This window comes from Oryctolagus cuniculus, chromosome 17, assembly GCF_964237555.1.
Source record: "Oryctolagus cuniculus chromosome 17, mOryCun1.1, whole genome shotgun sequence".
In the NCBI taxonomy this organism is placed as follows: domain Eukaryota; kingdom Metazoa; phylum Chordata; class Mammalia; order Lagomorpha; family Leporidae; genus Oryctolagus; species Oryctolagus cuniculus.
In genome coordinates, this window is record NC_091448.1 from 16,156,424 (window position 1) to 16,181,939 (window position 25,516).

At 42.8% G+C, this 25,516-nt stretch overlaps 1 protein-coding gene across 33 annotated transcripts in view; it reads right to left on the reverse strand.

Moving 5' to 3' along the window:
* EFCAB3 (EF-hand calcium binding domain 3) overlaps positions 1–25,516 on the reverse strand; it is a 649,184-nt gene that overhangs the window by 1,946 nt on the left and 621,722 nt on the right. For all 33 annotated transcript variants that reach the window (XM_070060541.1, XM_070060535.1, XM_070060528.1 and 30 more), the window contains 6 exons: positions 24,738–24,881; positions 22,527–22,598; positions 20,301–20,421; positions 8,161–8,354; positions 7,080–7,264; positions 2,791–2,913 (listed from right to left, as the gene is read on the reverse strand). In XM_070060541.1, coding sequence (XP_069916642.1) covers positions 2,791–2,913; positions 7,080–7,264; positions 8,161–8,354; positions 20,301–20,421; positions 22,527–22,598; positions 24,738–24,881 — 839 coding nt within the window. The remainder of the gene's footprint in view (positions 1–2,790; positions 2,914–7,079; positions 7,265–8,160; positions 8,355–20,300; positions 20,422–22,526; positions 22,599–24,737; positions 24,882–25,516) is intronic.

Here is a 25,516-nt window from a genome sequence, read left to right on the forward strand (position 1 = left end):
GGGAATGTTTATCAGGTGGTCAGTGAGGTAAGATAGAAGTACAGTGAAGAATTCCAGGCCAGGGATGGACCTGAGAGTTATCACTGTAAGAGTGGCAGCTGAAACAAGGAGGTAGATTGAGAGAGCTCAAAGAATACTGGTCCTGCTGTTCCTTGACCTGAAGCAGAGACTCCAATATTCTGCAGCAACTGACTGGGTTACAGGGATGACAGACTATTGATTTGTAAAGCCTCTTTGCCTTATAGAAGCTGGTAGCCCAGGGTTGGAGGCTCTGTCTGGAAGCAGAGTGACTACATGCCCTGATGAGACAGAGGCCTGGCAGCTCACTCTGTGTTCTTGTGGCTACAGTAGTGCACTTTTGTGGTTCCATTAACCCCATGTTGACCACTGCCAATTTCCTTCTCTATGCCTCCCACCCTCACTCCAAATTTATTGAGGGTATGATCTCCATTTCTTCTTTATGGTATCTCATAATTTCAGATCTTCTAGATAAACAGTTACTGAACAAATGGGTAGAAGAGTGTAAATGATAACAGCAGTAGGATGAGACTAGAAAATGAGGAAATATCAATACTTAAGGGACAAACATTCAGGAAAGACAAGAGAGAGAAAAGGATATAGAGCTACAATGAAAGCCAAAAAATGCAGTATTATAAAGCCAGGGGGGCAGAAGTATTAAGGAGAGCTTGATCATTAGTGTCAAATGCAAAAGGGGAGTGGCATAAAATAAATACACCCTAGTGTATCTCCGTGAGATACAAACATTGCTAAGGGGCTGGCATTTGGCATAGTGGGAGGCCATGGACTTGGAAGGCCCACAGTCCATGTCAGAGTGTCTAAGGTAGTGTCCTGGCTCTGCTTCTGAATCCAGCTTCCTGCTAATGCAGACCTTGAGAGGCAGCAGGTGATGGTTTAAGTAAGTGGGTCTCTGCCACCCACATGGTATAACAAAATTTATTTGAAAGGCAGAGAGACAGAGATAGAGATCTTCCATTTGTTGGTTCACTCCCCAAATGCTTGCAATAGCTGGGGCTGGGCCAGGCTGGAGCCAGGAGTCCAGAACTCAGTCTAGGTCCCTCATGTGGAGTAGGGGGGACCCAAGTTCTTGAACCATCACCTGCTACCTCCATAGGATGCATATTAGCAGGGAGCTGGAATCAGAAGTGGAGCTGCAACTTGTACCCAGATACTCCAATATGTGGCCCTCCATGTGGCATCTGTACCTCTGGACCAAACACACACCCTGGAGACCTGGATTCAGTTCCTGGTTTCTAGCTTTGGTCTGGTACAGCCCTGGCTGTTGTGGACATTTGGTGGGTAAATCAGTAGATGCAAGATTTGTCTGTCTCCTTCTGTCTCTGTCTCCTTGCCTTTCTAAATAAAAACATAAATAAATAAGTAAAATTTAAAGAAATAAGAAGTCAGAGTACAAAAGTATATAGGCGGGGCTGGCGCTGTGCTGTAGCTGGTAAAGCTACTGCAGCATTTATTATAGCAGCTAGGAAGATAATAATAATAATAATAATAATAGCTTAAAGGGGGGGCATGGGCATCCCATATGGGCGCTGGTTCAAGTCCTAGCTGTTTCATTTCTGATCCAGCTCGCTGCTATAGCTTGGGAAAGCAGTAGAGGATGGCTCAAGTCCTTGGGCTCCTGCACCTGCATGAGAGACCTGGAAGAAGCTCTTGGCTCCTGGCTTTGCATCGGCGCAGCTCTGGCCATTGCGGCCATTTGGGGAGTGAACCAACGGATGGAAGACCTCTCTCTCTCTCTGCCTCTCCTTCTCTATGTAACTGACTTTCAAATAAATAAATAAATAAGTAAATACATATTAAAAAGTGTATAGGCAGCATAGAGCTGTGGTTAAAAGTGAGTATTTTGGAGCCAAGCTGTCCTTGCTTCAAATCCTTGATGCATTATAAGCTATGTACCTTTGGGCAAATTACTTAACATGTTTGTGCATATCTGCAAAATGACAAGGTTGACAACAGTGCTTACCTGACAGGGTTGCTGTGCTAATTAAGTGAATCAATACCTGCAGGCATTTGTAGAGTACTTGTAGTGCCTGGCAGTTAGGAAGCACCCTTAAAATGTTGTTTTTAAAAGGATTTATTTATTTATTTGAAAGGCAGTGTGACAGAGAGGAAGAGAGCACTTCCACTTGATGGCTTGCTCCTCAAACGGCCGTAACAGCCAGGGCAAGGCCAGGCCGAAGCCAGGAACTCCATCCAGGTCTCCCATATTAGTAGCAGGAATACAGCACTGGGCCATCAACCACTGCCTTCCCAGGCACGTCAGCAGGAAGCTGGATTGGAAGTGGAGCAGCTAGGGCTTGAACTGCTACCCCGATACAGGATGCTGGCAGTGCAAGTGGAGGCCTGACCTGCTGTGACAGTGTGCCCCCCCTTTAAGCTATTATTATTATTATTATCTCCCTAGCTGCTATAATAAAGATACTTTCACTCCTCATGTTGCCTGAGTACACCACTCACTGCAACAGTACGTTTACTGCCTTAATCAGTTTGCTTTTCCAGAGGAACAGATGTCCCAGAAACGATGCTGAGTATAGCCGCATAGGTGATTAGCGGAATGAATCATCATACTTCACATTTGAATCCATCAGATTAAAGAGCAAAAAATGTCATTACAATGGATTAAAATGAGAAGCTACCTTACCTCCTTTTAAAGACACAGAACAGGTAAAAATTCTTAGTTTTATGGTGTGGTGTTGAAGCGAAAAATACTTCTGTCAGTGCTTTCTGGGGAGGCGTTAAACAACAGATACTCACGTGCTGCTTAATGGCAGCTGCATCAGCCACTGTCCACGTCTGCTTCCTCTTGAACGTTTGATCAATGGCGAGTATGTCACTCGTATAGCCGGAGGCAGGGTCGATGGGCTTTATGTTTGCTGCCTTTGTGCACATTTTGAAAAGGTTAGTGATAATTTTAGTTTGAATTATATAACACATAATAAACAGAAGAATATTTTATTCTAAAATGATTTGTATAGGATTTATAAGATAATTGCTGGCAGGCTCCGTGGCTCACTTGGCTAATCCTCCACCTGCGGCGCCAGCACCCCGGGTTCTAGTCCCAGTTGGGGCACCAGATTCTGTCCCAGTTGCTCCTCTTCCAGTCCAGCTCTCTGCTGTGGCCCGGGAAGGCAGTGGAGGATGGCCCAAGTGCCTGGGTCCCTGTACCCGCATGGGAGACTGGGGGGAAGTACCCGGCTCCTGGCTTCAGAGAGGCGCAGCGCTGGCCATAGCAGCCATTTGGGGAGTGAACCAACGGAAGGAAGACCTTTCTCTCTGTCTCTCTCTCTCTCACTAACTCTGCCTGGCAAAAAAAAAAAAAAAAAAAAAAAAAAAAAAAAAAAAAATTGCCAAACTATTTGTTGGCTGTTTGAGAGCCCCTACTGTGGTTCCATGTGTACATGGGCCTTGAGTCAATTCTTTTTAGTAATGATGAAGCCTGCACAGGAGCAGTGTCCACCACATAGTTTATAGAATGGACAGGGAGGGCAGAGAGAGGCCAGTTCCATCCTGACCCCAATTTCCCAAGGCATCACAAAGCACTGGGAATGAATGTGCAGGGGCCGGCACTGTGGCGCAGTGGGTAAAGCTGCCTCCTGCAGTGCTGGCATCCCATATGGGCGCCGGTTCCAGTCCCGCTGCCCCACTTCCAATTAGCTCTCTGCCATGGCCTGGGAGAGCAGTGGAAGATGGCTCAAGTCCTTGGGCCCCTGTACCCACGTGGAAGACCCAGAAAAAGCTCCTGGCTCCTGGCTTAGGATCAGCACAGCTCTGGCTGTTGCAGCCAACTGGGGAATGAACCAGCAGATGGAAGACCCCCTCCCCTGCCCCGTGTCTCCTTTTTCTGTGTAACTCTTTCAAATAAATAAATAAATAAATATTAAAACAAAAAGAAGATGAATGTGCCTTCCACCAGACACTGCTCAACCTCTGGTACTGTCAGTCTTCTCATGGGGACCAGCCATGTGTTTTCCCTGTTTTGGGGCTACTGAACAAGGCACAAGGAAATCACATAACTACACTGACTGCTTTCTTTGAAAATGTGTATCACCTAGTCTTAGGCCCTCAGTATTGCTTGATAGTTCTCTTCTTCATTAGCTGTTGATTATATTACAGTGCTCCTAGTTGCTGCTAGAAAACCAGACCTTAAACTGCCTTATACCTTTAAAGCTATCTAATATAAATTTTCTTTCAAGACTTTTTATTAGCAATAATTATGCATATTTATGAGCTACAGTGTGACCTTTCAATAGATGTATGTAATGTGTACTGTTCAAACAGGGTAATCAACATTTCTCTGCTATTGACATTACTTTATGATTGAAGGCTTGCAGCTACTAGGTTAGTGTGAACCATAGTCTCCCCACTATGCTGTGTAACACTAGGAACTTAGGATAACATGAATTTTCTCAACCCTTCTTTCCACCTTTCCTTTCTCCATTCTTTAATTAATTTTTCCTGCTTTGTTCTTATATAGGAGAGTTTTTCCTGATTTACAAGGCCAAGGTCTCCTCCTTATTCTTTCTTTACTCATTACTAGATATTTTCTCTCTATAGGGCCAGCTTCATGAGTGCACGAACTGTAAAATTACACCTTGCACTTAGGAGTGCCCTGTATTTGGTTTGAAGATCTGCTGTTGTCTTGAAATTCTTGGTTATTTTCAAAGAATGAACCTACAGTCAGTCCTGAATGTGCCTTCTACATTCAATTTTTCTTTCCCCTGAGCAGTGATTTGCAGACTTGACTGCATGTTAGAACTTTAAAAATATTGAGGCCTGAGTCACATGCCCAGAGATCTGATTCAGTTAAAAAGGGCTGTGGGCCAGTGCCGCGGCTCAAAGGCTAATCCTCTGCCTGCGGCGCTGGCACCCTGGGTTCTAGTCCCGGCTGGGGCGCCGGATTCTGTCCCGGTTGCTCTTCTTCCTGTCCAGCTCTCTGCTGTGGCCCGGGAGTACAGTGGAGGATGGCCCAAGTGCTTGGGTCCCTGCACCCGCATGGGAGACCAGGAGAAGCACCTGGCTCCTGGCTTGGGATCAGTGTGGTACGCCGGCCGCAGCGCGCCAGCTGCAGCAGCCATTGGGGGGTAAAGGTAAAGGAAGACCTTTCTCTCTGTCTCTCTCTCTCACTGTCCACTCTGCCTGTCAAAAAAAAAAAAAAAAAAAAAAAAAAAAAAAAAAAAAAGCTGTGGTGGCTACAGATGGGCTCAAGTATCTCAAGTCCTGAAACCACTTTTTCAAACTCTGATTCTGTATCAAGCTGTATGTCCAGTTCCTTTTTCCTTAGCAGTTAAGTTTTTTATAGGATGAGTTGATTTACATGTTCATTTATTTAATTTTGTCTGCTTTATCAGTTTCTGATGATACATGATAAAACTCTTCCATTGTGATTGTGAATTTGCCTATTCATTTAGCAGTGTCCCTTATATTTTGTAATATAATATATACATAATGAGAGCCGGCGCCGTGGCTCAATAGGCTAATCCTCCACCTTGCGGCGCCGGCACACCGGGTTCTAGTCCCGGTTGGGGCGCCGGATTCTGTCTCGGTTGCCCCTCTTCCAGGCCAGCTCTCTGCTATGGCCAGGGAGTGCAGTGGAGGATGGCCCAGGTGCTTGGGCCCTGCACCCCATGGGAGACCAGGAAAAGCACCTGGATCCTGGCTCCTGCCATCGGATCAGCGCGGTGCGCCGGCTGCAGCGGCGGCCATTGGAGGGTGATCCAACGGCAAAGGAAGACCTTTCTCTCTGTCTCTCTCTCTCACTGTCCACTCTGCCTGTCAAAAAAAAAAAAAAAAAAAAAAAAGAAAAAAAAAAGAAAAAAAAATATATACATAATGATTTTAAAAAGTATAAAGTTAATCCTTGCAATTATAATTATAGCCTTATCTGTCAATTTTCCAGGTGCATAGAGGGCTCAGAATATTATATCTTCTTTTTTTTTTTTAAGATTTGTTTTATTTATTTGACAGGCAAAATTAGAGAGAGAGAGAGACTATCATCTGCTAGTTCACTCCCCAAATGGCTACAACTGGGGCTGGGCCAGGCCAAAGCCTGGAGACTGGAACGCCATCCAGGTTTCCCATGTGGGTGGCAGGTGCCCAAGCACCAGGGCTATCTTTGGCTGCTTTCTCAGCCGCATTAACAGGGAGCTGGTGCTGAAGTGGAGCAGCTGGGACTCGAATTGTCCCAAACAGAAACTTACCCTGCTGTACCACAACGCCTGCCCCAATTTTCTTACTTTTTTTTTTTTTTTTGACAGGCAGAGTGGACAGTGAGAGAGAGAGACAGAGAGAAAGGTCTTCCTTTGCCGTTGGTTCACCCTCCAAGGGCCGCTGCGGCCGGTGTGCTGCGGCCAGCGCACCGCGCTGATCTGATGGCAGGAGCCAGGTACTTATCCTGGTCTTCCATGGGGTGCAGCTTGGGCCATCCTCCACTGCACTCCCTGGCCACAGCAGAGAGCTGGCCTGGAAGAGGGGCAACCGGGACAGAATCCAGTGCCCTGACCGGGACTAGAACCCAGCGTGCCGGCGCCGCAAGGCTGAGGATTAGCCTAGTGAGCCGTGGCGCCGGCCTTCTTACATTTTTAACTCTCACTTTTTTTTTTTTTTTTTTTTGGACAGGCAGAGTGGACAGTGAGAGAGAGAGACAGAGAGAAAGGTCTTCCTTTTGCCGTTGGTTCACCCTCCAATTAATGAAACCAATGATAGGTCTAACAAATACCATATAGCACTCTGTCCAAACGAAAGGGATTCAGGAGTCTTTCATTCTGAGAATCTCCCAACCCTCGTCCACATGGGAGGGAGGACCTGAGGACATTTTCTGGTTATTCTCCTTAGGTTTTCCATCTCCAAGTCCAAACCTACTGTTGCATTTTTCAGTAAACTTAACTATCTATTGCAGTTAAATGAAAGAGTTACACCTGGATTTAAATTCAGGGTCATGGCTATAGAATCTGGTTAGAAATATGACAAAATACTTATCATAAAAAGCATAGTATTAGTTCTGCTAAGTACTTCAGTTAACTAATGTTATGTCATCTAAATCTCACCTGTGCTTTCCAGTCTCTTTTATGAAAAAAATAGTCCTCAAAGAAATTCAGAGGCTCCTTTCTCCTTAGCATTTCTAATTTCTGCATGTCTTTGAATGGCTTTCCCATCACCACCCCGTCCACGTTAGGAAACAAGGGAAAGATGGGTATTTTTGAATATGGGCTATCTGAAGGGGAGTTGCATCCTAGAAAGATCAAAACAAAAACAGTATCACAAACAATGTTGGAAGAAACTAACTTAAAAGACAAACATGGAGCCTGCTCTGCTCTCTGTTCCTTTCCTCAGGGCCCACAGCCCCTCTTCTCCGCGCTCTTGCCCCTCCCCACCCAGCCACAGGCTTTAGGCTTCCTCCAGGTGTCGGAGGGTTCAGAGAAGATGCACTGTGGGGACCCATGAGCCAGCCATGGGCCCACATGCTAAGGCTTGGCTTGCTGACCATTGGCATTAGTTACTGCTGTGTGGATGTTTATGGTTTCTGTTGAGCTGTGATATCGGGACCGTTTCATAACCCCAGGCTAGAGTCAAAACAACTATGGCCTTGGGGCTTCCCGTACTTCTTTTCCCACTGACTAAGGCTGAGAAAACACCAGGTGGAAGCTTGTTGTTAGCACCCGAGTCACCTGCTACGTGACCAGGAGCTTGATTGGATGAAGGCGCGTGATCACCTTTATGGTTGGACAAGGAGCGCATGGACTGTGCGTGATCAGGCACCCAATTGGAGCACCGCCGCATGGACTGTAGCATGGACTAAGCTTGCATTACACGCTTCAACAATGATGTACTATATAAGCTGTTTGTGATATGGTACGGGAGCTTCCCCTTTCTTTCGGAGCTCCCCTTGCTCAAGGGTTTCTTTCTATCCTGTTTAAATAAAAGTCTACTGAAGACCGATCAGCTGGGAGCAGTGTCGTTCCTTTGCGGGCAAGGGAGCGACAATGCACATTTGCTTTCAGATGATATCTGTGACTGGGACTGGCCACTCTTCATAGGCTGCGCTCCTGCTCTTGGCCTATTTGCTTCTGACTGGTTATATGTGAATAAATCCTTTAGAACAGTGGGGAGACAGCAAATGGTTCTTACTCTTGAGCTCTTCAAGAAATTTAAACAAATCCTTCTCTTTCATTATTGTCATCCGGGCAGCATTAGCAAAGGCAGCTGTGCTTGAGCTTGGAGGTGTGCATATATCTGGCCTGAGTCTCCTTTTTCCATAACCCATAGTATAGGGATTCCAATATATTCCTGTGCCAGTGTCCTGGAATTTTCTTCGAAAATAGCTTAAAAAGAAAAAGTAATTCAGAAGTGGATACAAGAAGTAAACAAGTAAGATTTACATATGGGATAAATGTATCTTAAATTTAATTTGCATACTCATTCAATAATACTTGAGTGCCTATTTCTATGACATTTGTAGAGTACACATATATATGCATATATAAGTATACATACATACTAATAATATAATATCTATTTGTAGAATATCTACTTTTCACAGGCCATTTGACTATTTCATATTTACAGCCCTTAGTCTTTGGTTTCCTTCTTCCCAAAGACTCTCAGTTGTATGTAGAAAGCCTATGATTCTTGACAAATCTGTAAATGGCACCAGCTTGAATACATATGTTCATAATGCCGCTTATACTGTATCAGTCTGTGTTGGCTTAAAAACTTTTTTTTAAAGCTTTTTATTTGTTTATTTGACAGGTAGAGTTACAGACAGTGAGAAAGAGACAGAGAGAAAGGTCTTCCTTCCATTGGTTCACCCCCAAATGGCCGCCACAGCCAGAGCTACACCAATCCGAAGCCAGGAGCCAGGTGCTTCTCCTGGTCTCCCATGCAGGTGCAGGGCCCAAGCACTTGGGCCATCCTCCACTGCCTTCCTGGGCCACAGCAGAGAGCTGGACTGGAAGAGGAGCAACAGGACTAGAACCCAGCACCGATATGGGATGCTGGCGCCACAGGCAGAGGATTAGCCAAGTGAGTCACAGCACCGGCCCCCAACTTTTTTAATTGAAAGAAATTCTTATAGAGAAATTAGAAAAATAGGAAAGTATAAAGAAGAAAATACTATCAGTAATGTTACTATTCAGCATAAATCACTACGGATGGCATTTCTTTCCAGTCCTTTTTTTTGGGGAGGGGGGGTGGATGCTGTATGTGTATATGAACAGGTTTAGGAGATAGGTGACAGGGTACTTTGTTAATCTTTAAGCATAAATTCAGCAGACTATGTATGATAAGGTATTCTAATTCACAGTACACAGATACCAAAAAACAAATGCTTCGGACATCAATGACTCAGAGATGAGATGCCTTGCTGCGAGAAGGGTGCACTTCACCGTGCTGGGGCAAGGGCCTGGCCGTGCACTGCTTCTGAGGTGGAAGGATTTGTTTCTCACTGCTTTGGTGGAGGAGGCTTCAGCACAAGTGTGGCAGACCTGCCTGTTAGCTGTGCTGATCAGACAGCCATTCTTCTTGCTGTCTCAGAGGACAAAGGTCCAGGACATTGCTTCTTACTATTCTATGGTCAGATTTTTCTTTCTTTCTGTTTTGTAAAGATTTTTTTATTTATTTGAAAGGCGGAGTTCCAGAGAGTTGAGAGGAGAGATCTTCCATCTACTGGTTCACTCCCTAAATGGCTGCAGTAGCTGGGGCTGGGTCAGGCTGAAGCCAGAAGCCAGGAGCCTGGAACCAGGAGCTTCATCCAGGTCCCATGTGGGTGTAGGGGCGCAAGCATGTGGGCCATTTTCAACTGCTTTTCCTAGCCACATTAGCAGGAAGCTGGACTGGAAGTGGTGCAGCCAGGGACTCGAACCAGCACTCATATTGGATGCGAGTACTGCAGGCGCCAGCTTGACCTGCTACGCCACAGTGCCAGCCTGGAGTTCACTCTAGAACAGCATCAGGAGGCTTCACTTCTCTCTGGATGATGCCAGGCAACCTTTTTTCCCCTTCAGCCTAGCAGGAAAGAGCTCATTCTACTGTGTGTACTGCAGCCACGGTTGCACAGATGTGACTGCAGCATTCTGACTCTAGACTCATTTATAATCAGATACGTCTTTGCCTACCTGAGCCCAACTATCCACAATGTCCTCACCTTGAAAATAATTTTAGTTCTCTTAATGTCATTTAACTCACACCAGCTCCTTTGAGGTTCAGCTTTTCTTCCCCTCAAATTATGGTCTATATCCTCTGTATATAGTTCTTGGCACCACTGGGAACTTGTTAGAAATACAAATTCTACAGCCAGTGCCGCGGCTTACTTAGTTGATCCTCTGCCTGCAGTGCCGGCGCTCTGGGTTCTAGTCCCGGTCGGGGCACCGGATTCTGTCCCAGTTGCTCCTCTTCCTGTCAAGCTTTCTGTTGTGGCCCGGGAAGGCAGTGGAGGATGGCCCAAGTGCTTGGGCCCTGCACCCCATGGGAGACCAGGAGAAGCACTTGGCTCCTGGCTTCAGATCGGCGCTGCACGCCGGCCGTAGCAGCCATTTAGGGGGTGACCCAACGGAAGGAAGACCTTTCTCTCTGTCTCTCTCTCTCACTGTCTAACTCTGCCTGTCAAAAAATAAAAAAATAAAAAAAAAATACAAATCTTAGGCCATACTTGTAAGTCTACTAAATCATCAGTGCTGAGTTTAATGTCTTAGAAATCACCCCAGGTGACTATGACACATACTTATGCTAGAAGACTTCTTCTCTAGCCTATAGCCTTCCTTTTTTCCTGAAATTCTGATCTTTGTTTGACAGTTGTATACCGTATTTACACTAATTGTTTCATGTATGTTTCTTTTTTTTCAAAAGATTTATTTATTTATTTATTTGAGGGGTAGAGTTACAGACAGTGAGAGGGTTCACTCCCCAGATGGCTGCAATGGCTGGAGCTGCGCCGATCTGAAGCCAGGAGCCAGGAGTTTCTTCAGGGTCTCCCATGTGGGTACAGGGGCCCAAGGACTTGGGCCACCTTCTACTGCTTTCCCAGACCACAGTAGAGAGCTGGATCGGAAGTGGAGCTGCTAGGACTAGAACTGGTGCCCATATGGGATGCCGTCGCCCCAGGCAGAGGATTAACCTACTGTGCCATGGCGCTGGCCCCTCATGTATATTTCATAATCAAGCCATTGTCTTATCTGTGCTTTTGTTCCTACAAGTTATATAATCCTACTATATTTGCATAGTCCAGTTATGCAGAATTTCGGGGTATATCTAAAAATATAGGAGAGATATTTTTAGCAACATGATATTAAGAAGTTTAATAAATGGAAATATTATATATATCCAAAATAAAAAATCAAGCCTGCATGGAGGCCCTGAGATATCCTGGGTGAGCCCACTCTTCACACATTTCCTTCACCTACCAACAGTGGTGCTGTCTCAGGTTTCACAGCTTTCCCGAGATTTCAGTGAATTCACTGAACAATTCTAGCCGTGTACTTTAGGCACATCATTCAGTTCCATTATCCGGGTGTCTGAGTAGCTCTCTACTTCACAGTATCAGTATGAGGAGTAAATGAAGTCACACATGCAAAGACCTTAGGACAGAATGTGAAGCAAAGTAAAAACTCAACACATGGAAGGTGTGTTGGTACTCTGGTTCTTGGTAAGATCTGTATTGAAACACACCAGGATTTCTGTATGTTCCACTGTTGTATTGAAGAGATCTTTTGGCTCTTGACCCAGACGTTTTCTTCACCATTCTCCGGGGAGGATATCCCTCTGCCTCTCTCCTATTTGTATCTCCTGTTTGGTGGATGCTGTGCCTTCCAGTTTATTGTGTATTCTTCCTCCTGGGGGAAGGTGTATCCTGTAGGAGCTTCCTGAGGAATAATGTATAAGAAAACTCTTTGAGCTTTGATAATCCAAAATTTTCTTCACCTTTATACTTTGAACAGTTTGATAGGTTAGGTTGGAAATCATTTTTCTTCATGCATTGGTCCACTGTCTTTTGTATTCCAGAAGTCTTATGTTCCTTTTTTGTATAGAAAAAATATTTTTTCCTTATTGGAGGCTTTTAGAGTTTTTTTTCCCCTGGTAACTAAAATGATCTCTGTCATTAATGTCTTGTACTATGTGAATTAACGGTAATACTAGTCTTCAAACAGTACTTTATACTTTGTGTGTCTGTGTGGGTGCAAACTGTTGAAATCTTTTCTTAGTATATACTAAGTTGATCTTCCATATATAAAGATAATTAAAAATGAATCTTGATGAAGAATGGGATGGGAGAGGGAGTGGGAGATGGGATGGTTTGTGGGTGGGAGGGTGGTTATGGGGGGAAAACTGCTATAATCCAAAAGTTGTACTTTCAAAATTTATATTAAATAAAATTTTCTAAAAAAATAAAAAAAATTTCCTTCCTTCGTTTGGTTTTCTTGTTCACTGTCTTGAAAGATTATTATTTAATGTTGGATTGATTTTCTTACCTTTTTAATTTTTTCTCTGTCTTTAATATTCTGAGATATTTCCGGAATGGAATATTTCATTTGTACTCTCCTATTTTAATTTCCAAGAGCTTCAACTTTGTGTTTTGGTTCTCATTTGATTATTTATTTTATATAGTTTCCTGTTCTTATTTCATGAATGCAAACTCTCATCTCTTAGAAAATCTTATAATATTCTTCTATGTAATGCATTATCTCTGGTTCCTGAATCCATTCTTCACCTCCTTCTTTCTTTCTGTTTTAATCTTTCTTTGACAACCCAGATTTTCCTTAAATATCTCCTAATCCTTGGATGGCTATTCATATGTCAGAGCAAGAGTAGTCACTCTTTTTGTGTGTGTGTGTGTTTTTTTTAATTTTCTTTTTTAAAAATTTTATTTATTTCGTTATTTGAAAGTCAGAGTTACACAGAAAGAGAAGAGGCAGAGAGAGAGAGAGAGAGAGAGAGAGAGAGAGTCTTCCATTCGCTGGTTCACTCCCCAGCTGGCCGCAAGAGCCAGAGCCAGGAGCTTCTTTCCGTGTCTCCCACGTGGTTGCAGGGGCCCAAGGACTTTCGCCATCTTCTACTGCTTTCCCAGACCTTAGCAGAGAGCTGGATCAGAAGTGGAGCAGTGGGATGCCAGTGCCGCAGGCAGAGGATTAACCTACTGCGCCACAGCGCCGGCCCCAGTAGTCACTCTTTAAAGCCAGTTAGCAACTCTGCTATGTGGGTCTGATTGAGTGGGAGCTCCACTGTCAGGTAACTGTCTGGAGACTTGCTTTATTAAAGGGATCTGAAATTTTTAAAAGATTGATACATACTAATCGGACACACTGGGGCCAGCATTGTGGTGCAGCAGGTTAAGCTGACACTGGCATCCCAAATCAGGGTGCCACTGGAGTCCTGGCTGCTCTGCGCATGATCCAGCTCCCTACTAATGTGTCTGGGAAGGCAGCAGAGCAGGACTCAAGAACCCGAGTCCCTGCCACTCAGGTGGGAGCTCCCGGCTTGTGGCTTTGGACTAACCAAGCCCTGGCTGTTGCGGCCATTTGGGGAGTGAGTCAGGAGACGGAAAATCCTCCTCTCTATGTCTCTCCCTCTCTTTCTCTGTCACTCTGCCTGTAATAAATAAATACACACATAAGTAAATCTTTTAAAAATAATTGGAAGGGAAATAACATAACAGGATACAATGTGATTTTTTTTTTTTTTTGGACAGGCAGAGTGGACAGTGAGAGAGAGAGAGAGAGAAAGGTCTTCCTTTTGCCGTTGGTTCACCCTCCAATGGCTGCCGCAGCCGGTGCGCTGCAGCCGGCGCACCACACTGAACCGATGGCAGGAGCCAGGTGCTTCTCCTGGTCTCCCATGCAGGTGCAGGGCCCAAGCACTTGGGCCATCCTCCACTGCGCTCCCGGGCCACAGCAGAGAGGTGGCCTGGAAGAGGAGCAACCGGGACAGAATCCGGCGCCCCGACCGGGACTAGAACCCAGTGTGCCGGCGCCGTAAGGCGGAGGATTAGCCTATTGAGCCACGGCGCCGGCCCAAAGTGATATTTCAATACATGTCTACCAGGGTAATTGAAAATGTTCTTGGAAAAATGAGTTACAATCTAAGTTTCTGGGACTGGTGTTTGGCCTAGTAGTGATACCAGTTAAGATGCCCTTGTCCCACATCAGAGTGCCTAGGCTCTGATCCTGACTCTAGCTCCTGCTAATGCAGAGCCTGAGAGGAGCAGTGATGGCTCCATGAATTGGACTCTTGTCACCCATGTGGGAGACCTGGGTTGAATTCCTTCCTCCAGGGGCTACTGCAGGCATCTGGGGAATGAATCAGCAGATGGGAACTTTGACTGTCTCTCACTGTCCCTCTCTGCCTCTCTCTCTCAAAAGAAAAAAAGGATATTTCAATACAAAATAATTCACCTAATAAAATTATTTTATTATTCAGAAAGCTCACGGAAATATGTATTATGCAACACTATTCATAGATGTCAAGTGTTTTTACAGTAAAATAAAATTATCTTGTAATTCCATTTTTCCACAAACTTTTTGAAGTCTCTTTGTACAATGTGTAATAAGATCAGGGTAATCTGTTTATCCAGAACTTCAATATTTTTATTTTCTTTATGTGGGAAATATTCAAAATTCTAGTGAGTGATTTTTGAAATATAAAATTAAATGCTGTCAATCATAGTTACCTGACTGTTACATTAGGAATTTTTCCTCCTATCAAGTTGTACCCTTGAGCTCATTAACTGTCCTCTTTGCATCCCCTTATTCCAAGCCTATTCTATCACCATTCTATTCTCTGAGAGCAACTTTTTTTTCAAAAGGTTTATTCATTTATTTTAAAGTCAAAGTTACAGAGAAGGAGAGCCAGAGAGAGAGAGAGATCCTCCATCCACTGCTATATTCCCCAGATGGCCACAATGGCCAGGACTGGGCCAGGCTGAAGGAAGGTGCCAGGAGCTTCTTCTGGGTCTCCCACATGAGTGCAAGGGCCCAAGAACTTGGGCCATCTTCTGGTGCTTTCCCAGGCACATTAGCAGGGAGCTGGATTGGAAGTAGAGCAGCCGGGACTCGAACTGGTGTACAAATGGGATGCCGGTGCTGCAGGCAGCGGCTTTACCTATTAGAGGTCCAACTCCAAGATCAACCCTTTAGCTTCTACATAGAAATGAAAACAGGCAGTATTTGTCTTTCTGTACCTGACTTGTTTCAATCAGCATAATGTCCTCCAGTTCAAACCATGTTGTTACAAATGACAGGATTTCATTATTTTTTATGGATGAATAATATTCCATTGTGGAAATAAACCATATTTCCATTATCCATTGATTTGTTGATGGACACCTATGTTGATTGTATACCTGGGCTGCATTAGGAATCGGAGGTAATTACCTCTTATTTCTTTTCCTTTGGATATATACCTACTTTGGATCATATAGTCCTTCTATTTCTAGTATTCTTGCATACTGTTTTCCATTTGACTGTACTAATTTACATTCCCATCAAGTGTATGTCCCTTTTCTCATCTTTGCCAGCATTCATTGTTTAATTATGTTTGAATGGCAGATTGAGAGAGAGAGAGAGAGAGGCAGACAGGGATATCTCCCATCCTCTGGTTCACTATACAAATGCCTGCAACAACCAGGGCTGGGCGAGGCTGAAGCCAGGAGTTAGGAACTCTATCCTGGACTCCCGCATGAGTGGCAGGAACCTAAATACTTGGGATCATCTGCTGCTGCTTCCCAGGCACATTGGCAGGAAGCTGGATTAGAAATGGAGGCAGCACTCAATCCTAGGAACTCTGACGTGTGATGTGTGAGTCCCAAGCAGCAACTTAACACATTGTGCCACAACACTCTCATTGTGGTTTTGATTTATATTTCCCTGATGATTAGTGGTGTTGAATATTTTTTCATATATATCTGATTGTTTATACTTTTTTTTGAGAAATATTTATTCAGATAATTTCCCCATTAAATTTTTTTCATTTATTTGAGAGGAAGAGAGAGAAAGAAAGAAGGGGGAGATACATAGACAGAGAGATAGTGCTGCCATCTGCTGGTTTACTCCCCAGGTGTCACAAAAGATGGGTTGTGTGGGGCTGAGCTGGGAGCTGGGTCTTCCACATGGGTGCCAGGAAACCACTTACCCGAGGAATCACTGCTGCATCCCAGGAAACGCATTAGCTGGAAGCTGGAGTCAGGAGCTAAGTTTGGGCATTGAATCCACTCTATACAGTTTTCTGTTCCAGGATGCAGGCATCTTCACCAGTCTTTAATTTCTAGCTTGAATGTCTACCCCCATTTACTCATTTTTTAAATGAATTATTTCTTTTTTGATGAGTTTTTGAGTTATTTTGGGTATTAATCCTTTGTCAGATGATATCTTCTATTTCATTGTTTTTTTTTTTTTTAGTAGTTTTCATGGTTGTTTCTTTATTCTGTTGATTTCTTCCTTTGCACTGCACAAACTTTTCAGTTTGATGTAATCCCATTTGTCCATTTTTGCTTTTGTTGCCTATGCTTTTGGGGTCTTATCCAAAAAATCATCGCCTACACTTACGTCTTAAAGTGTTTCCTATATATTTTTTCTCATTGTTTCATATATTTTGTTTAATTATTTAATACATTTTAAAAAATATTTATTTACTTATTTGAAAGGCAGAGTTACAGAGAGGCAGAGGCAGAGGGAGAGAGAGAGGTCTTCCATCTGATGGTTCACTTACAAGATGGCTGCAAGGGTTGGAGCTGGGCCAATTTGAAGCCAGGAGCCAGGAGCTTCTTTTGGGTCTCACGTGGGTGCAGGGGCCCAAGGACTTGAGCCATCTTCCACTGCCCTCCCACGCCACATCAGAGAGCTGGATTGGAAGTGGAACAGCCAGGACTCGAACTGGTGCCCATATGGGATGCTGGCTCTGCAGGTGGCAGCTTCATCCACTATGCCACGGCAGGCGGCCCTCTTTGATCCATTTTATGTTGATTTTTTGTATAATGTGAGAGACAGGGATCAAGTCTCAGTCTTTTCTATATGGATGTCCAGTTTTCCCAGCACCATTTATTGAAGAGGCTATCCTTTCTCCAATGTGTGTTTTTGGCAGCTTTGTCGAGAATCAGTTAGCTGAAAATGTGTAGATTTATCTCTGAGATCTCCATCATGTTTTACTGGTCTGTGTTTCTGTTTTTATGTCAGTACCAATACAGTTTAGGTTACTAAGGCTTGGTATTGGGATGCTTCCAATTTTGTTTTTTGCTGTACTCAGTTGCTTTGTGGTTCTGTGGTTCTTTATGGATTTTAGGATTATTTTTCTAGTTATGTGAGGAATGTAATGAGTTTTAATGGGGCTTGCATTAAATCTACAAATTGCTTCAGGTGGTACGGACATTCTAACATTAATTCTTTCAATCCATGGATATGTGAGGTCTTTCCATTCTTCGTGTCTTCTCCAATTAATTTCATCAGTGATTTTCATTGTGGAGATCTTTTATTTCCTTGGTTAAATTTATTCCTTTTAATTTTTTGTAGCTATTGTCAATGGGACTGCTTTTGTGATTTGTTTCTCAATAAGTCCATTATTGATGTATAAAATGCTACCAATTTTTGTATGTTGGTTTTGTATCCTGCACCATTACTGAATCTATCAGTTCTAGCAGTCTTTGGGTGGAGTCTTTCTGCAAAGGGGGACAATCTGACTTCCTCCCTTCCTATGTCTTTTATTTCCTCTTTCCCAATTGCTCTAATACTTTTAGTACTCTATTGGAGTGATGAGAGCGGATATCCTTGTCTTGTTACAGATCTTATCTATTTAAAAGATTTCTTTCTTTCTTTATTTGAAAAGCAGAATGACAGGGTGGGGAGAGAGGGAAATTGAGATCAGAAAGAAGAAGGGAGAGAGAGAGGGAGGGAGAGGAGGAGAAGGGGAGGGGGAAGGAGAGGGAGACTATCTCCCACTTGCTGGTTCAATCCTTAAATGGCTACAATGGCCAGGACCTGGCTAGGCCAAAGCCAGGAGTCTGGACTTCCCCATGGGTCTCCCCATATGGGTAGCATGGGCCCAAGTATTTGAGCTATTTTCTGCTGCTTTTCCAGGTTCATTAGCCAGGACTGGACCAGAAGTAGAGCAGCCAGGACTTGAACTGGAAGTTTGATATGGGGGATGTCTGCATACTAGTGGTGGCTTAACTCACTGAGGTTCTAGTTCATAAAGAAAATGCTTTCAGCTGTTCCCCCTTCAGTATGATGTTGGCTGTGGGTTTACAATATGAAAAATTTATTACATTGAGATTTTCCTGTATAACTCATTTGTTCAGGGATTTGTCATGAAGGGATTTTGAATTTTATCAAGTGCTTTTTCTGCATCTTTTTTGACATTATGATTTTTATTCTTCATTTTGTTGGATATTGGTAATGTTGATAATATGTTGATGTGATATGTTATGTGTATTCATTTGTGTATGTTGAACCATTGTTGGATCCCTAGGATAAATTCTACTTGATCATGATGAATGATCTTTTTGATGTGCTGTTGGTATCCCTTTGCTAGTATTCATTCTGTTGATGATTTTTCTGTCTACGTTCATCATGGATATTGGTTTATAGTTTGTTTTTGTTTTGTCCTTGTTTTGTTTTGGTATCAGAGTAATGCTGGCCTTGAAGAATGAGCTTGGAAGAGTTCCTTTCCTTCCGATTTTTTTTTTTTTGAAGAATTGGTGTAAGTTCTTACTTAAAAGTTTGGAAAAGATTGGCAATGAAGCCATCTGGTCTTGGGCTTTTCTTTGGGAGACTTTTGACTACTAATTCAATCTTACTACTCACTGTTGGTCTGTTCAGGTTTTCCATGTTTGCCTAGTTCAATTTTGGTAGGTTAAGTGTGCCCAGAAATTTATCCATTTCTTTTAGGTTTTTCTTTTTTTCTTTTTTTTTTTTTTCTGGGGGTAACTTTAATTTTTTCTTCTGTGGTAGGTTTTTCATACACCTGCTCATAGCAGTCTTTGCTGACAGTCACATTGCCTCCTTTTTCATGTCTGATTTTACTTACTTGTACCCTTTCTGTTTTTCTTGATTAGTCTAGCTAAAGGTTTGTTAATTTATCTTTTCAAAAGGCCTTGAGTTGTATGGGGTAAGGGACAGAGATCAATCGTTCTTCTGAATATGGATATCTGATTTTCCCAGCACCATTTATTGAATAGACTGTTTTTTTCTCCACTGTGTGTTCTTGGTGCCTTTGTTGAGAATTCGTTAGATGTAGGTGCATGGCTTTATTTCTGGGCTTTCTATTCTATTCTATTTGTTTATGTGTCTGTTTTTATGTCAGTAACATGATGCATCAAGGATCTTTTAACTGTGTATTAGTATTTTTTTTTCTCTTAAGCTAGTGAATTTGCCTAATATCATATATCATTCCCACAATTGTCATTCAAAGTGGCTAGTATTCTCTTCAAATGAGTAAATTGAGGTTAAGAAGTAAGCCGTGTGCTAAAACTAACTGTATATTAAAAGCAGGTATTTAAATAATTGTCTTTCAATTAGAATGAAAAGTAGAATTTTCTATACTCTCTGTTCTATATCTGACAGAGAAATTTGATAGAATAAAGATACTACTACTGAGGGGCAGAAGAATATTTTTATATTGTTGTTGATATTCTATAATTTTAGGTCTAAGTAGGATATAAGAAGGCTTATACATTAACAATTAACATTAACATCAGCAATGATAACATTTGTCTGATTTATTTAATACAATGATAAATATAACTTGCAGACTTTTATTTTTAGTGCTATTTGCTGGAGTAAATGAACATAATTGTGTGAGAGAACGTTTCCTCGTCCTTTATTCTCAAGTCTAATTCTGGCTCTGCTCAATCCAAATGCTATTTTTGGAGGTCCCGACTTGCTGTACTTCGTCTCAAGAGTGAGAGGATTCTTGAGAGTGGCTGATAGCCCCAGTGTGAAAGAGATTCTTGTATTCCAAACTGGATTTCCAACCCACCCAAAGTCATCCCTAGAAAAGTCTTTTTCTGCTGGGATTCTTTGGCCTGGGGCAGAAGAAACTTTATGGACTACCATAGACCCCCAGTGGGACCCTGAAACGATCTGAAGTCAGCCTTGCAATTTCCGAGCTGGGCAGGACAGTGGTGTCCTGAGTTTTGCTCAGATACCTTCTTTGTTTTGGACCAGAGCCTGTGGAGTAGCTGTTACTCCACAGAGAGTACTCCACAGAGAGTAACAGCCTTGTTACTGCCATGTTACAATCCTCATACTTCTTCTGATAAGGCCATTTTTGCTTCTGTCCTTGCCACTTACCTTACTATTTCCATTATAGCCTTTCGCGGTAGGGCTGAGGTCTCTACAAGCTTTGATAGGATTTCAAACAATAGGATCCCTGGGTTGCCAGCAAAATCTGAACAGATTCCCTTTTCCGGAACTAGAGACGTTAAAAAAAAAAAAAAGAGAGAGATTTCAAAATGTGTTCTGAACAAATTGTCTATCACAAAAGTAATAAACTGACAGTTTTTTTCCCGAGTATTTTTAATAATATCAAGTCACAGCCTCACAGCCTAGTGATACAGTAAAGCATTAAAAATCTGTTCTACTTGGTAGAAAGGTCATTTTGATTGCTGAGTAGACAGAATAATCATGGAATAATTAAAATAAAATGAAAAATACTTCCAGCTCAATTACTTCTGTAAACATAACAAGAAACTGTTAGGAAGGATTATAGTCTTGCTCTTCTATCTAGGCAATGGAATTGTTGATAAGCATATCTGAGGTGTGTAGGTAGTGCCCATTTACTATTGCAGTACCTGTAGGCAGTAACATTTTGGCCTAAGGATGGCTCATATCTTATGAGTAGGTTTTCCAAATGGTATATAGTAATGAAGTAGGCAGGCATACAGGTTAAAATTGTTAAATTTGTGAACTGGAAGACCATGCCTTTGCCACGCCCCTGTGTGACCTCATGCCCCTACCTGATGCCTTTGCCATACCCCTGAGTGGTCTCACTCTCCTACCTGGCCACACCTGGGTGCCCACCAGCCAATCAGGTTAATTAACCACTCCCCTTTGGAAGTGGGTTAAAAGCCGGGCCACCGTGAGCCCGGCGGCTCTTTTGCCCTGGCCTCTTGCTAGGAAGGGGGCTTGCTGTAGCCCTGTGCCTCCAGAGCACATGGCCCAAAGGCTTCCTGGCCTAGATGCTCATCCAGGTGGCTGGTTCCTGGTGCTTGGTATGAACCCCTATTCACCTCTCTCCCCTAAATAAGCTCTCACTCTCCTATGCATCTTTCTCACTAAATAAAAGTTTAAAACGTACCATGCTGCCTCGTTTATCTGTGCCAGTATTTAGAATTCTTCTCTAAATATTAGGCAAGAACCCTCTTGGGCTTATTAATATTGGGGATTTAGTAATAAGCCCATGGTGAAATCGTAAGGCACCCCAAATTCCGGTAGCGCATGTGGCACCCTAGATAGCATTTCTAGGGAACTTTAAGGGGCCACATTTCAGTGTAAATTTTAGGGGGTCATCTCCAATTTCAGTAAGAGTATTTGGGATTTAGAAGGTATTTACCCTAGAAGACATGATATGAATAACAGATTTTCGGGGCCGGCGCCGTGGCTCAATAGGCTAATCCTCCACCTTGCGGCGCTGGCACACCGGGTTCTAGTCCCGGTCGGGGCACCGGATTCTGTCCCGGTTGCCCCTCTTCCAGGCCAGCTCTCTGCTGTGGCCAGGGAGTGCAGTGGAGGATGGCCCAAGTGCTTGGGCCCTGCACCCCATGGGAGACCAGGAAAAGCACCTGGATCCTGGCTCCTGCCATCGGATCAGCGCGGTGTGCCGGCTGCAGCGGCGGCCATTGGAGGGTGAACCAACGGCAAAAGGAAGACCTTTCTCTCTCTGTCTCTCTCTCTCACTGTCCACTCTGCCTGTCAAAAATAAAAAAAATAAAAAATAAAAAAAAAATAATAACAGATTTTCCTGTTAAACTCATAAACAAATCTTGAGAGTACCAGCAACATTGCAAGTATACCTGCCTATTATCTATAACCTTGCCCAAGAGTGCGGTAACCTCTGGCAGATTCAGAGCACTGAGGAGAGAGGCTTCACCAGGGTGAGGAAGCTCCATACCCTAAATTTGATTGAGAAACAGCATTTTTGTTTTCCCCAAAACAAAACATTCCTTTTGTAAAAGGAATGCCTCCCAAAGTGGAGCTTGCAGTTGGTAAACAATTCAGGCACTATGGAAGATGCAGATTTCTCTACACGTCCACTCCTTGAGTGTTCTCTGAGGCCAGAGGGCAGTGTCTTCCGTAGGAGGCCTTTAGGTAATGCCAGTGCTGGCTTGAGGTTTTTAAGTTAAAATTCCAAAACCATCAATTTGCTTCTAAATATTGTTTTGGAGGAGCAGTACAAAAGTAAACCACACCCCAAACTACACTTTACTGATTTGTCTCCTGACTGGGTTCCTGAGTAATGTTAATTTACTATGTAGCTACCCAACTGCCTGCCATCCATTCAGTAAGACCTCTACTTACCTACAGCTTTGAAGAAGCGGTTCTTATCTGTTAGCACCTTTATGAAGTCTGAGAAGTTCACCTTCCCATCTCCTATAACAGAAATCTAAGGTTCAGAACAAGGCTAAGATATATTTTAATTATTACAACAGATATTGACATAAAGATTGAAATACTCCAGACCATTTAAAACCAGATCATTGTAGGGCTGGAGCTGTGTTTAAGGTTAGCACTGGTTTTCTTCTTTTTTAAAAATTTTATTTAACAGGAGTGGGAGTGTGGTACAGTGGTTAAGTCACCACGGGTCGCCCATATCCCCATATCAGAGTATCTGGTTCAAGTCCTGGCTTGCCTGCTTTGGATCCAGCTTCTTGCTAATGTGTACCCTGGGAGGCAGCAGGTAATGAGTCAAATGTTTGCGTCCTTGCCACCTATATGGGGACCTGGATTGACTTGAAGGCATCTGGCTTCAGCTTGGCCCAGTCCTGCCTGTTGTAGGCATTCAGGGAGTGAACCTATAGATGGAAGATCTCTATTTTTCTGCCTTTCAAATGGAATGCAAGTAAATTTTTAAAAAGTTGAAAAAATTCACAGAAAATGAAATTAAAAATATGCTAAAAAATAAAAAATATCAACAAAAGATTTCTGGTTTTTAAAAATTCAATATTGAGCCGGCACCGTGGCTTAATAGGCTAATCCTCTGCCTTGCGGCACCGGCACACCGGGTTCTAGTCCCGGATGGGGCGCTGGATTCTGTCCCGGTTGCCCCTCTTCCAGGCCAGCTCTCTGCTGTGGCCAGGGAGTGCAGTGGAGGATGGCCCAAGTCCTTGGGCCCTGCACCCCATGGGAGACCAGGAGAAGCACCTGGCTCCTGCCTTCAGATCAGCGCGATGCGCTGGCCGCGGCGGCCATTGGAGGGTGAACCAACGGCAAAGGAAGACCTTTCTCTCTGTCTCTCTCTCTCACTGTCCACTCTGCCTGTCAAAAAAAAAAAAAAAAAAAAAAAAAATTCAATACTGGTGGGCCCTAAAGATGCAATGAAGATTTGTACTGTTATGAATCAAACAGAAACATAGAGCTTAGATTTTCTTACACTAAGAAAATGTGTCAAATAGAAAAAGAAAACACAAACAAAAAATAATAAAAAAAGAAAATGTGTGATTTTTGAAGTTGTTAATGCTTTTGTATCTGTTATTTCAAAATGCCCTCCAAAATATAATCTGAATTTCATATATTGAAACAAGACAATCACTCTTAGTTTCCACATAGGATTTTTCAAAGAATAGTGCATTTTTAAAAATATTTTATTTATTTATTTGAGATGCAGAGTTAGAGAGAGAGAGAGAAAGAGAGAGAGAGAGAGAAACAGTCTTCCATCCATTGGTTCACTCATCAAATGGCTGCAATGGTCAGAGGTGGGCCAATATGAAGCCAGGAGCCAGGAGCTTCTTTTGGGTCTCTCCACATAGGTGCAGAGGTCCAGGCACTTGGGCAATCCTTCACTGATTTCCCAGGCCATAAGCAGAGAGTTGGATTAGAAGAGGAGCAGCCAGGACAAGAACAGGCACCCATATGGGATGTTGACACTGCAAGCAGAGGCTTATCCTACTACATCACAGCACTGGACCCAGAATAGTGCATTTTATAACTATAATTTGATTTATGACTTATATACATAACTCTCATTGATATTCTTAAGGAGAAACACATATATACATTCAGTAGTCCCCCTTATCTATGGAGGATATGTTCTAAGACTCCAGTGGTTACCCAATACCTGATAGTACTGAACTCTACATTTGCTATGTTTTATAATATTCTATCATACATACCTATGATAAATTTTAATTCATAAATTAGGTACATTAAGAGATTAGCTGATAAAATATAACAATTATAATAATGTATTGTGAGAAAAGGTATGTGAATATGGTCTCTCTTCAAAGAGTAAAGACAAATACTAACATTTTCAGATCATAGGTAATTGAAACCATGGTAATGGGGACTACTACATACTCTTTCAGCAAATAAATGAATGTATTTCTCATGTTTATGTAGTTACAGGGGGATGGAAACATTTGGGGAGTGAAACAGCAGAAGGAAGGTCTCTGTTGGTCTGTCTCTGTCTTTCAAATAAAATTTTATACACACACACATACACATGGTCAGTGACACAAAATATGTATTCACAAAAATCTCATGAGAAAAATAACAAGAAGTCAAAATACTCACCATCAATATCAGCACATTTTAATTCATTGTAGACTTCATGCTTGGTTAGATTCATTCCCAACTTAGCTAAAGTACACATCATTCCATGTAAATCAATACAGCCAGTTTTATCCTTGTTGAAGAAGTTGTAGGCATGTTGGAAGGCTGGGTATAGAAGGATTATGTTAGTAAGTACAATTATTCAAGAAGAAATATATATATTGTCAATGGGACTAGCATAGACAATACAGTTGGCTAGAGATCATGTTCCAGAAAAATGTTGAGAGAAAAATGAAGAGTTAACAGACATTTCTTATAAAGGATAGTGTCCTTCCCTGGTATTTGAACTGATTAGTAGAAAACCAAATGTGGTAGGCGGGTGGTCTTCCAAAGAAGCCCATACCTTACATCCTTGGAACCTGTGAATATGCTACAAAAGGAACATTAGACACAATTATGATAGATTATACTGAATTATGAGTGGAACAGTCTGATTACATGATCTCTTACAAACCGAGATGCAAGAGAGGTACAGCAGACGAAGTCAGGGAGATTCAGAGCATGAGAAGGACTTGACCTACCACTGCTGGATTGAAGATGAAGGGGCAACATGGTGACGTGGAAAGCAGCAACTCTAAGGGGCTGAGAGAGGCTCCCAGCTGATGGACAGCAAGAGAACTGGGACCTCAGACCTACAACTGCAAGGAACAGAATTCTACCAAAAATATAAATGGCATGGGAAGCAGATTCTTTTTTCAGAGTTCCCAAATAAGAGCCTATATTGGTCAACACCTTAATTT